General features: G+C 44.7%; 1 protein-coding gene across 1 annotated transcript in view; it reads right to left on the bottom strand.

Moving 5' to 3' along the window:
* The window catches only part of EMILIN1 (elastin microfibril interfacer 1), a 215,941-nt gene extending 203,548 nt beyond the window's left edge, over positions 1 to 12,393 (bottom strand). The window contains exon 1 of the mRNA XM_053709403.1: positions 12,244 to 12,393. Coding sequence (XP_053565378.1) covers positions 12,244 to 12,329 — 86 coding nt within the window. The 5' untranslated portion in view covers positions 12,330 to 12,393. The remainder of the gene's footprint in view (positions 1 to 12,243) is intronic.
* Positions 12,394 to 12,636: the final 243 nt, after the last annotated feature.

The raw sequence follows: 12,636 nt of genomic DNA, 5'->3' as shown, positions 1-12,636 counted from the left end.
GACCCCGCCGCCACCTTCATTATAACCTCTATCCTGCCCCCCCATACCGCCACCCTCTATAATAAAGTTATTAACCCCTATTCTGCTGATCCCGGACCTCGCTGCAACTAAATAAATAGTTTAACCCCTAAACCACCGCTCCCGGACCCCGTCGCAACCTATATTAATCTTATTAACCCCTAATCTGCCCCCCCTACACCGTCGCCACTTATAATAAATTTATTAACCCCTATCCTGCCCCCCACTATACCGCCACCACTGTAATAAAATTATTAACCCCTAAACCTAAGTCTAACACTAACCCTAACACCCCCCTAACTTAAATATTAATTAAATAAATCTAAATAATATTTCTATTATGAACTAAATTAATCCTATTTAAAATAAATGCTTACCTTTAAAATAAACCCTAATATAGCTACAATATAAATAATAATTACATTGTAGCTATTTTAGGATTTATATTTATTTTAGAGGTAACTTTCAATGTATTTTAACTAGGTACAATAGCTATTAAATAGTTATTAATTCTATTGGCTGATCGGAACAGGATCGGATTCAATCAGTCAGATTTTTCCTACCTTAATTCCGATTGGCTGATAGAATCCTATCAGCCAATCGGAATTGAAGGGACGCCATCTTGGATGACGTCCCTTAAAGGAATATCCATTCGTTGGTAGTCTTCGGGAAGAAGAGGATCGCTCCGCGTCGGCTCGTCTGAAGATGGCTCCGCTCCGCTCCGGATGGATGAAGATTGAAGACGCCGCTTGGAAGATGACATCGCCCGGATGGAAGACTTCTTCAGCGCCGCCTGGATGATGACTTCATCGCATGGAAGATTTCTTCAGCGCCCCTTTGATGATGACTTCTGCCGCTCCGGATCTCCTCTTCGGTTCCATCGATGGTCGGCTGGCTGAAGACGACTCAAGGTAGGATGATCTTCAGGGGGTAGTGTTAGGTTTTTTAAGGGGGGTTTGGGTTAGATTAGGGGTATGTGGGTGGTGGGTTTTAATGTTGGGGGGGGGGTTGTATTTTTCTTTTACAGGCAAAAGAGCAGAATTCTTTGGGGCATGGCCCGCAAAAGGCCCTTTTAAGGGCTGGTAAGGTAAAAGAGCTTTGAACTTTTTAATTTAGAATAGGGTAGGGCATTTTTTTATTTTGGGGGGCTTTGTTATTTTATTAGGGGGCTTAGATTAGGTGTAAGTAGCTTAAAATTGTTTTAATATTTTTTAAATGTTTGTAACTTATTTTTTTTATTTTTTGTAACTTAGCTTTTTTTATTTTTTGTACTTTAGTTAGTTTATGTAATTGTATTTAATTGTAGTTATTTGTAGGTAGTTTATTTAATTAATTTAATGATAGTGTAGTGTTAGGTTTAATTGTAACTTAGGTTAGGATTTATTTTACAGGTAATTTTGTATTTCTTTTAGCTAGGTAGTTATTAAATAGTTAATAACTATTTAATAACTATTCTAACTAGCTAAAATAAATACAAAGTTACCTGTAAAATAAATATAAATCCTAAAATAGCTACAATGTAATTATTAATTATATTGTAGCTATCTTAGGGTTTATTTTACAGGTAAGTATTTAGTTTTAAATAGGAATAATTTATTAAAGTATAGTGTAGTGTTAGGTGTAATTGTAACTTAGGTTAGTTTTTATTTTACAGGTAAATTTCTCGTTATTTTAGCTAGGTAAGCTATTAAATAGTTAATAACTATTTAATAGCTATTGTACCTAGTTAAAATAAATTGAAATTTGCCTGTAAAATAAAAATAAATCCTAAGATAACTACAATATAATTATTATTTATATTGTAGCTATATTAGGGTTTATTTTAAAGGTAAGTATTTAGTTTTAAATAGGATTAATTTAGTTAATAAGAGAAATATTATTTAGATTTATTTAATTAATATTTAAGTTAGGGGGGTGTTAGGGTTAGGGTTAGACTTAGGTTTAGGGGTTAATAATTTTATTACAGTGGCGGCGGTGTAGGGGGGGCAGGATAGGGGTTAATAAATGTATTATAGGTGGCGATGGTGTAGGGGGGGCAGATTAGGGATTAATAAGTTTAATATAGGTTGCAGCGGGGTCCGGGAGTGGCGGTTTATGGGTTAAACTATTTATTTCGTTGCGGCGAGGTCCGGGATCGGCAGGATAGAGGTTAATAACTTTATTATAGGTGGCGACGGTATCGGGGGGGGCAGGATAGGGGTTAATAGGTATCATGTAGGTGGCGGCGGGGTCTGGGAGCGGCGGTTTAGGGGTTAACATATTATAGCTTGCGGTGGGCTCCGGGATTGGCGGTTTAGGGGTTAATAAGTTTATTAGAGTGGCGGTAGGCTCCTGGAGCGGCGGTTTAGGGGTAATACATTTATTTAGTTGCGGCGGTGTAGGGGGGGACAGATTAGGGGTGTTTAGACTCGGGTACATGTTAGGGTGTTAGGTGCAGACATCTCCCATTGGAATCAATGGGATGTTGGGCAGCAGCGAACATGAACTTTCGCTATGGTCAGACTCCCATTGATTCCTATGGGATCCGCCGCCTATGGGGCGGCGGTTTGAAAACCAGGTACGCTGGGCCGTAAAAGTGCCGAGCGTACCTGCTAGTTTTTTGATAACTAGCAAAAGTAGTCAGATAGTGCCGCACTTGTGTGCGGAACATCTGGAGTGACGTAAGAATCGATCTGTGTCGGACTGAGTCCGGCGGATCGAAGCTTACGTCACAAAATTCTACTTTTGCCGGTATCTAGGGCTTGATAACTAAGGCGAATCAGCCTCGCCATAAATACGCTGCGGAATTCCAGCGTATTTGAGGTTGACGGCTTGATAACTACCCCCCATAGTCTCTCTTTGTGGTACGTGAATTAAGGCCCTGCACTGAAATCCTGCTATTCCCTGCTTTTCTGTCATTTTACACCAAGTCTCTCTGTGTATATATATATATTGAGCAAATGAATTTAGGCTGTTAAAATTAAGTCCTGCATTCTTTGTAATGATTTTTCTCAATGTCTCAATTCTAATGTCTAGTTAATTGCCATGTGATGCTCAATCCTTATCAATACTTGCTATAACTCTAAAATTTATAGTTTTCTTATGTCACAGTTTTAACCCCCTCCAAATTTTATTGTCTGTTTACTTAACTCATCTCACCCTGACCAGACACTAACATTCCAATTGGCCTTACCAACTGTCTTTGATTAGCAATTAAGTAAATTTAGTGGACTCAGCTGACTGCCCTACCTGTATACATTTCACACTAGTTTGGGGATGTGCACTGCTTACAGGGCTGTGTACTTTTTAACAATAGCATATGTTCACATTTTCAAAGTGAACATTTTATAAGTGAGGCAATAATTTTTAAGAATTATACAAGAATGAAGTGAACATTTTATAAGTGAGGCAATAATTTTTAAGAATTATACAAGAATGAAGTGAACATTTTATAAGTGAGGCAATAATTTTTAAGAATTATACAAGAATGAAGTGAACATTTTATAAGTGAGGCAATAATTTTTAAGAATTATACAAGAATGAAGTGAACATTTTATAAGTGAGGCAATAATTTTTAAGAATTATACAAGAATTGAACAAGGATTGGGCAAGGGGCAAGACACAAGGCAAGTACTCTTGTAATACTGTGTTTTATGTATCTCATTGTATCCTTTTGCAAGTGCTGCTGTAACACTGTGTCTTAAGTGTTTACTTGGTTCCCACTTTAAGAATAATGCTCAATATTGTCATATTCCTTTTTGCTACCTCTTGTCTCTATAACAAATTACATTACTCACTTACTCCTTCTCCCTCTCCACCTGCACTGTTCATTAGCCCATCTCTCTTATACTCACCTTACTTTTGTACTCATGAACTTTACCTATTCCTAAACTCTCTCTCTCCCCCCTGCACTTCAGCCAAACAACAGTCTCATTACTGCAAATCTGCTTCTCATCTCATGTCACTCTCCCTCTTGCTCATACTAGCTGCTGGCGACATTTCCCCTAATCCTGGTCCCTCACAACCTCCTAACCTTTCACATCCTTGTGTGCCTTTTAATAGACTTCATAAACTAAACTCTGGTAACCTTAATCACATTCCTCTTACATCTAAAACCACCTCCCCCTTCACTTGTGCACTCTGGAACTCTCGCTCTGTTTGCAACAAGCTCACTTCTATCCATGATCTCTTTATCTCCCATTCTCTTCACCTTCTGGCTCTTACAGAAACCTGGCTCTCTGCTTCAGACACAGCATCCACTGCTGCACTGTCACATGGGGGTCTCCATTTCAGCCACACTCCTAGGTCTGGCAATAGACAAGGAGGTGGCGTCGGTATTTTAATTTCCTCTCGTTGCACCTTCCAACAAATACAGCCCTTCTATTCACTCACATTTTCTTCATTTGAAGCACACATGATTCGGTTATTCTCTCCCCTCTCTATACGTGCTGCAGTCATATACCGCCCCCCTGGCTCCCCAACTCAATTTTTAGATCACTTTGCTGTCTGGCTTCCTTATTTCCTTTCCTCAGACACCCCTGCCCTCATTCTTGGCGACTTTAACATCCCTCTTGACAATCCCACTGCCTCCTCTGCAAATCTACTTCTTCAACTGACTTCCCCTTTCGGCCTGTCACAATGGACTGACTCTCCGACTCACAAAGATGGTCATTCCCTTGATCTGATTTTCACCTATCGATGCACCATCATCTCCTAACTTGCAACATCACTTCCCTACCTACAACTCCCCCTCCCTCTACCCCTCACACCAAACTTCACAGAAGCACTAAGTCACTAGATCTGCATCAGCTCGCTCTCTCAAACCTCTCCTCTCATCCATCACCTCCTTTTCCTGCCCTGACCAATCTATCTGCCAGTATAATTCCACCCTTACATCAGTCATTGACACTCTGGCCCCTCCAACCTTAGCTCAGAAACCACACTCTCATCCTCAGCCCTGGCATACCCCTCTGACACGATACCTACGCAGATGCTCCCGTACTGCTGAACAACATTGGAGGAAATCTCGGAGTTCAGCTGACTTTCTTCACTAAAAGTTCATCCTGAACTCCTACTATTCTGCCCTTAAACTTTATAAGCAACAATATTTTTCTAATCTCATCTCTACTCTTTCCTCTAACCCTAAACGTCTGTTCTCCACGTTCAAAACTCTTTTCCGCCTACCCCCACCTCCTAACACAACCTCCCTCTCAGCTCAAGATTTTGCAAGCCACTTCAACAACAAAATTGACTCCATCAGAAGTGAAATCAGCTCTCAGCATACTTCCAATCTCCCACCCCCTCAAAAGCTCACGATCACCCAAAACCCAAATATCCAAAAATGCAGCTCTTTTGCCCCTGTCAATGAGGATGAAGTTTCTGCCCTTATACTGTCCTCCCACCTCACTACCTGTCCCCTCGACCCCATCCCCTCACAGCTACTCCCCTCCCTCTCTTCTACCCTCACACCCATACTCACACACATTTTCAACCTCTCCCTCAGCACTGGTATATTTCCCTCATCTCTAAAACATGCACTGGTCACACCTATCCTCAAAAAACCTTCCCTCGATCCAACCTCCCCTTCCAATTACCGCCCTATTTCCCTACTCCCTCTTGCCTCAAAGCTCCTCGAAAAGCTAGTTTACGCACGTCTATCCCAGTTCCTTACACTAAACTCTCTTCTTGACCCACTGCAATCTGGATTTCGTTCCCATCACTCTACAGAGACAGCAATTGTCAAGGTTACCAATGACCTACTTACAGCAAAATCCAAGGGCCACTTCTCTCTGCTTATCCTCCTTGACCTGTCTTCAGCCTTTGACACTGTTGACCACCCTCTTCTGCTCCAAACCCTCCAATCCTTCGGCATCTGTGACACAGCTCTCTTGTGGTTCTCTTCCTATCTGACTAACCGTACATTTAGTGTAGCCTTCTCTGGAGCATCCTCTGCCCCGTTACCACTTTCTGTTGGAGTACCTCAAGGCTCTGTACTTGGTCCCCTTCTCTTTTCAATCTACACATCGTCACTAGGTTCCTCAATAAAGTCCCATGGTTTTCAATACCATTTGTATGCCGATGACACCCAAATCTACCTCTCTGCATCAGACCTACCTCCTTCCTTACTAACCCGTGTCACTAACTGTCTTTCTCACATCTCATCTTGGATGTCCTCTCACTACCTTAAGCTAAATCTCTCCAAAACTGAACTCCTTATTTTTCCCCCTTCTTCCAATGTCTCCACCCCCAAAATTTCTATAACTGTTGATAATTCCATCATTACCCCTACCCCGCACGCCCGATGTCTTGGGGTCACACTTGACTCAGATCTTTCCTTAACTCCTCACATTCAGTCCTTGGTTAAAGCCTGCCGCTTCCACCTTAAAAACATCGCTAAAATTACACAAGATACAACCAAGCCTCGACTACTGCAACTCCGTCCTCTCTGGTCTACCTAGCTGCCGCATAGCTCCTTTACAATCCATTATGAATCCTCACCCTGACATATAAAGCTCTCAACTGCACTGCTCCCCCCTACATCTCAGAACTTGTCTCTAGATACTCTCCCTCCCGTCCCTTTCGATCAGCTCAGGATCTCCTCCTCTCCTCCTCTCTTGTTACTTCCTCACATTCACATTTACAGGACTTCTCCAGACTGGCCCCCATCTTGTGGAATTCCCTGCCTCGCTCCATAAGACTCTCCCCTAGTTTTAACAGCTTCAAGCACTCTCTAAAAACTCTACTATTCAGGGATGCATACAACCAACACTAACCTTTCCTAACTCCACTGCTTTCCCCTTGAACCCCTTAGAGTGTAAGCCTATGGGCCCAGCTGTTTACAGATCGCTTCATAAGAGCCGACTACAACAGTGAAACTCTCGGCAGGGGCCTCTACCCACTTGACCCCTACAAAAGCTATCATGTACATCGACTATGTTTACAGCGCTGCGGAATCTGTTGGCGCTCTACAAATACCTGATGATAATAATAATAATAATAATAATAATTGGATGTAAGAGATACACTATAAAGAGCAGAATGTGAAGCACAGTCATCTACAGCAGAATAAGGAGATGAAGAGTGCAGGTCACATATACTAAAAAGTATGGAAAGCACAATGTGGGGTGTAGGGAGCTTTATCATGGAGAGAACAGTGTGGGGTGTAGGGAGCTTCATCATGGAGAGGACAGTGTGGGGTGTAGGGAGTCTCATCATGGAGAGGACAGTGTGGGTAGTAGGGAGCTTCATCATGGAGAGGATAGTGTGGGTAGTAGGGAGCCTCATCATGGAGAGGACAGTGTGGGGTGTTGGGAGCCTCGTCATAAAGAGGACAGTGTGGGGCATAGGGAGCCTCATCATGGAGAGGGCAGTGTGGGGTGTAGGGAGCCTCATCATGGAGAGGACAGTGTGGGGAGTAGGGATCCTCATCATAGAGAGGACAGTGTGGGACGTAGGGAGCTTCATAAAGGAGAGTTAAGTTTGGGCCGTAGGTAGCTTGAGAACAGTGTGGGGTGTAGGAAGATTCATCATGGAGAGGACAGTGTGGGGTGAAGGGAGCATCATCCTGGAGAGAACAGTGTGCAAAGTAAAGATCTTCATCATGAAAAGGACAATGTGGGGCATAGGGAGCCTCATCATGGAGAGAACAGTGTGGGGGGGTGTAGGGAGCTTCATCATGGAAAGGACAGTGTGGGGCGTAGGGAGCCTCATCAAGGAGAGGACAGTGTGAGGCTTAGGGAGTTTTATCATGGAGAGGACAATGTGGGCTTAAGGAGTCTCATCACGGAGAGGACAGTGTGGGGTGTAGGGAGTCTCATCATGGAGAGAATAGTGTGGGGTGTAGGGAGCTTCATCATGGACAGGACAGTGTGGGGCATAGGGAGCCTTATCAAGGAGAGGACAGTGTGAGACTTAGGGAGTTTTATCATGGAGAGGACAGTGTGGGGTGTAGGGAGCTTCATCATGGAGAGAACAGTGTGGGGAGTAGGCAGCTTCAACATGGAGAGAACAGTGTGGGGAGTAGGCAGCTTCATCATGGAGAGGACAGTGTGGGGTTTTGGAGAGCTTCATTATGGAGAGGACAGTGTGGGGTGTAGGCAGCTTCATCATGGAGAGGACAGTGTGGGGTGTAAGCAGCTTCATCATGGAGAGGACAGTGTGGGGAGTAGGGAGCCTCATTATGAAGAGAAGAGAGTGCGGAGCCTCATCATAGTGAGGACAGTGTCAGGCATTGGGAGCTTCATCATGGAGAGGACAGTGTCAGGCGTTGGGAGCTTCATCATGGAGAGGACAGTGTCAGGCATTGGGAGCTTCATCATGGAGAGGACAGTGTCAGGCGTTAGGAGCTTCATCATTGAGAGAACAGTGTGGGGAGAAGGTAGCCTCATCAGGGAGAGGACAGTGTGGGGTCTAGGTAGCCTCATCATGGAGAAGACATTGTGGGGCTTGGGGAATTTCATCATGGAGAGGACATTGTGGGGCGTAGGGTGCCTCATCATGGAGAGGACAGTGTGGGGCGTAGGGAGCCTCATCATGGAGAGGACAGTGTGAGGCGTAGGGAGCTTCATCATGGAGAGGACAGTGTGGGGCTTAGGGAGCCTCATCATGGAGAGGACAGTGTGGGGCATAGGGAGCTTCATCATGAGAGAATAGTGTGGGGCATAGGGAGCCTCATCATGGAGAGGACAGTGTAGGGTGTAAGTAGCCTCATCATGGAGAGGACAGTGTGAGGCCTAGGGAGCCTCATCATGGAGAGGACATTGTGGGGCGTAGGGAGCTTCGTCATGGAGAGGATAGTGTGGGGCGTAGGGAGCCTCATCATGGAGAGGACAGTGTGGGGCATAGGGAGCTTCATCATGGAGAAGACAGTGTGGGGTGTAAGAAAGCTTCATAAACTAGAGAAAAGTTTTGGGCATAGGTAGCTTCATCATGGAGAGTACAGTGTGGGGCGTAGGTAGCTTCATCATGGAGAAGACAGTGTGGGGTGTAAGGAGCTTCATCATGGAGAAGACAGTGTGGGTGTAAGGAGCATCATCAAGAAGAGAACAGTGTGCAAAGTAAAGTGCTTCATCATGAAGAGGACAGTGTGGGGCGTAGGGACCCTCATGATGAAGAGGACAGTGTGGGGCGTAGGGACCCTCATGATGAAGAGGACAGTGTGGGCCACAGGGAGCCTGATCATAGAGAGGACAGTGTGGGCTTAGGCAATTTCATCATGGAGAGAACAGTGGGGGGGGGGGGGGGAGTAGGGAGCTTCATCATGGACAAGACAGTGTGGGGCGTAGGGAGCTTTATCATGGAGAGGACAGTGTGGGGGGTAGGGAGCCTTATCATGGAGAGGACAGTGTGGGGCGTAGGGAGCCTTATCATGGAGAGGACAGTGTGGGGAGTAGGGAGCCTTATCATGGAGAGGACAGTGTGAGGCTTAGGGAGTTTCATCATAGAGAGGACAGTGTGGGGTGTAGGGAACCTTATCATGGAGAGGACAGTGTGGGGCTTGGGGAGCTTCATCATGGAGAAGGCAGTGTGGGGTTTAGGCAGCTTCATCATGGAGAGGACAGTGTGGGGAGTAGGGAGCTTCATAATGAAGAGAAGAGTGTGGGGAGCCTCATCATGGAGAGGACAGTGTGGGGAGTTGGGAACCTCATCATGGAGAGGACAGTGTCAGGCGTTGGGAGCTTCATCATGGAGAGGACAGTGTGGGGAGAAGGGAGCCTCATCATGGAGAGGATAGTGTCAGAAGTTGGGATCTTCATCATGGAGACGACAGTGTCAGGAGTTGGGAGCCTTATCATGGAGAGGACAGTGTGGGGTGTAGGGTGCTTCATCATGGAGAGAACAGTGTGGGGCATAGGGAGCTTCATCATGGAGAGGACAGTGTGGGGCATAGGGAGCTTCAATATGGAGAGGAGATTGTGGGGCACAGTACATGTAGAAGACACTGTGTGGTTTAGAGAGCTTTATCATGAAGAGCCAAGTATGAGGAGCAGGGATCTTCATCACAAAGAGTCAAGTGTGGGGGCAAATACATTTTTATTATGAAGAACTGATTGTGGTGCATACAAAGCTGCATAATGAAGACTTAAGTATGGGTGTGGGGAGCTTCATTATAAAGAATAAAGTATGGTACATATGAAGCTTCATCATGAAGACTCAAGTGTGGGGCATAGGGAGCCTTATCATGAAGATTCAAGAGTGGAGCATATGGAGCTGCATCATGGAGAGCCAAGAGTGGATTGTAGGGAGCTTCATCATGAAGAGCCAAGTGTGAGAAGTAGGGAGCTTCATAATGAAAAATAGAGTGTAGGGGAATAAAAAGCTTCATCATGAAGATTCGAGTGTGAGGCATAAAAAGCTTCATCATGAATAATCGAGTGTGGGGCGTAAGGAGCTTCATCGTGAAGAATCAAGTGTGGGGGCGTAAGGAGCTTCATCATGATGAATAGAGTGTGGGGTAAAGGAGATCATCATGATGAATAGAGTATGGGGTGTAAGGAGCTTCATTATGAAGAATAGAGTGCAGGGGTGTAAGGAGCTTCATCATGAAGAATCAAGTTTGGGGCGTAAGGAGCTTCATCATGATGAATCGAGCATGGGGTGTAAGGAGCTTCATCATGAAGAATCAAGTAAGGGGCGTAAGGAGCTTCATCATGAAGAATCGAGTATGGGGGCGTAAGGAGCTTCATCTTGATGATTTTTGCATGGGGTGTAAGGAGCTTCATCAGGGGTCTGTCACAGTGAAGAATCAAGTGAGGGGCGTAAGGAGCTTCATCATGATGAATAGAGTGTGGGGCTTAAGGAGCTTCATTATGAAGAATTGAGTGTGGGGGCGTAAGGAGCTTCATCGTGAAGAATAGAGTGCGGGGGTGTAAGGAGCTTCATCATGAAGAATGAAGTGAGGGGCATAAGGAGCTTCATTATGAAGAATCAAGTTTGGGGCGTAAGGAGCTTCATTGCGAAGAATCGAGCGTGGGGGGGCATAAGGAGCTTCATTATGAAGAATCGAATGTGGGGGCATAAGGAGCTTCATTTTGGAGAATCGAGCGTGGGGGGGCGTAAGGAGCTTCATTATGAAGAATCGAATGTGGGGGCGTAAGGAGCTTCATTTTGAAGAATCGAGTGTGGGGCATAAGGAGCTTCATTATGAAGAATCAAGTGTGGGACATAAGGAGCTTCATTATGAAGAATCAAGTGTGGGACATAAGGAGCTTCATTATGAAGAATCGAGAGTGGGACGTAAGGTGCTTCATTGTGAAGAATCGAGTGTGAGGGCGTAAGGTGCTTCATTGTGAAGAATCGCGTGTGAGGGCGTAAGGAGCTTCATTGTGAAGAATCGAATGTGGGGACGTAAGGCGCTTCATTGTGAAGAATCGAGTGTGGGCGTAAGGAGCTTCATTATGAAGAATCAAGTGTGGAACGTAAGGAGCTTCATTATGAAGAATCGAGTGTGGGGCGTAAGGAACTTCATTTTGAAGAATCAAGTGTGGGACATAAGGAGCTTCATTATGAAGAATCAAGTGTGGGACATAAGGAGCTTCATTATGAAGAATCAAGTGTGGGACATAAGGAGCTTCATTATGAAGAATCGAGAGTGGGACGTAAGATGCTTCATTGTGAAGAATCGAGTGTGAGGGCATAAGGTGCTTCATTGTGAAGAATCGAATGTGAGGGCGTAAGGAGCTTCATTGTGAAGAATCGAATGTGGGGACGTAAGATGCTTCATTGTGAAGAATCGAGTGTGGGCGTAAGGAGCTTCATTATGAAGAATCAAGTGTGGGACGTAAGGAGCTTCATTATGAAGAATCGAGAGTGGGACGTAAGGTGCTTCATTGTGAAGAATCGAGTGTGAGGGCGTAAGGTGCTTCATTGTGAAGAATCGAGTGTGAGGGCGTAAGGAGCTTCATTGTGAAGAATCGAATGTGGGGACGTAAGGCGCTTCATTGTGAAGAATCGAGTGTGGGCGTAAGGAGTTTCATTATGAAGAATCAAGTGTGGGACGTAAGGAGCTTCATTATGAAGAATCGAGAGTGGGACGTAAGGAGCTTCAGCATGAAGAATCGAGTGTGGGGCATAAGGAGCTTTAGCATGAAGGGCAGAGTTCAGATGTAGGTGGTAAGGTAATATAGACAAAAAAACGGGGCACCGTGTCAGATTACAGTGCAATGTGTTTGTTTATATTTTAGAGATCTTTGTTGGGTTGGAGCAGAATTTGTGGTGCAAAAAAGTTCTTTAGCTTTGTTAACTCACGTCACAGAACGAGGACACTGGACCTGACCCCAAGTACAGGCCTGGTACTCTGGTTTCACATATGTTTCAATGCCATCCTCAACCATGCAGCTGACGGTCCGAGTCACCACATATGCGCACCAGTTCCTGTGAGAAAAGAACAGTAAACGTTGTAATGGTTTATTTAGCAACTTATTTATATTCTTTTATAATTCTGGCAACATTTATGTATTGAACAGATCTTGGCAACATACAGAATAGATCATGGATGTCTGTGTCAGGGATTTTCTTATAGAACTTAAATAGAACTCTCTGTCATGCACTCTCTCTCATGCACTCTCTCTCTCTCATTTGCACTCTTTCTCTCTCTCTCTCTCTCTCTCTCATGCACTCTCTCTCTCATGCACTCTCTCT

The sequence above is a fragment of the Bombina bombina genome, chromosome 4, assembly GCF_027579735.1.
Source record: "Bombina bombina isolate aBomBom1 chromosome 4, aBomBom1.pri, whole genome shotgun sequence".
NCBI classification, from domain to species: Eukaryota; Metazoa; Chordata; class Amphibia; order Anura; family Bombinatoridae; genus Bombina; species Bombina bombina.
Note: the sequence above shows the minus strand (reverse complement) of the source record. Positions and strands in the feature narration are given on the sequence as shown.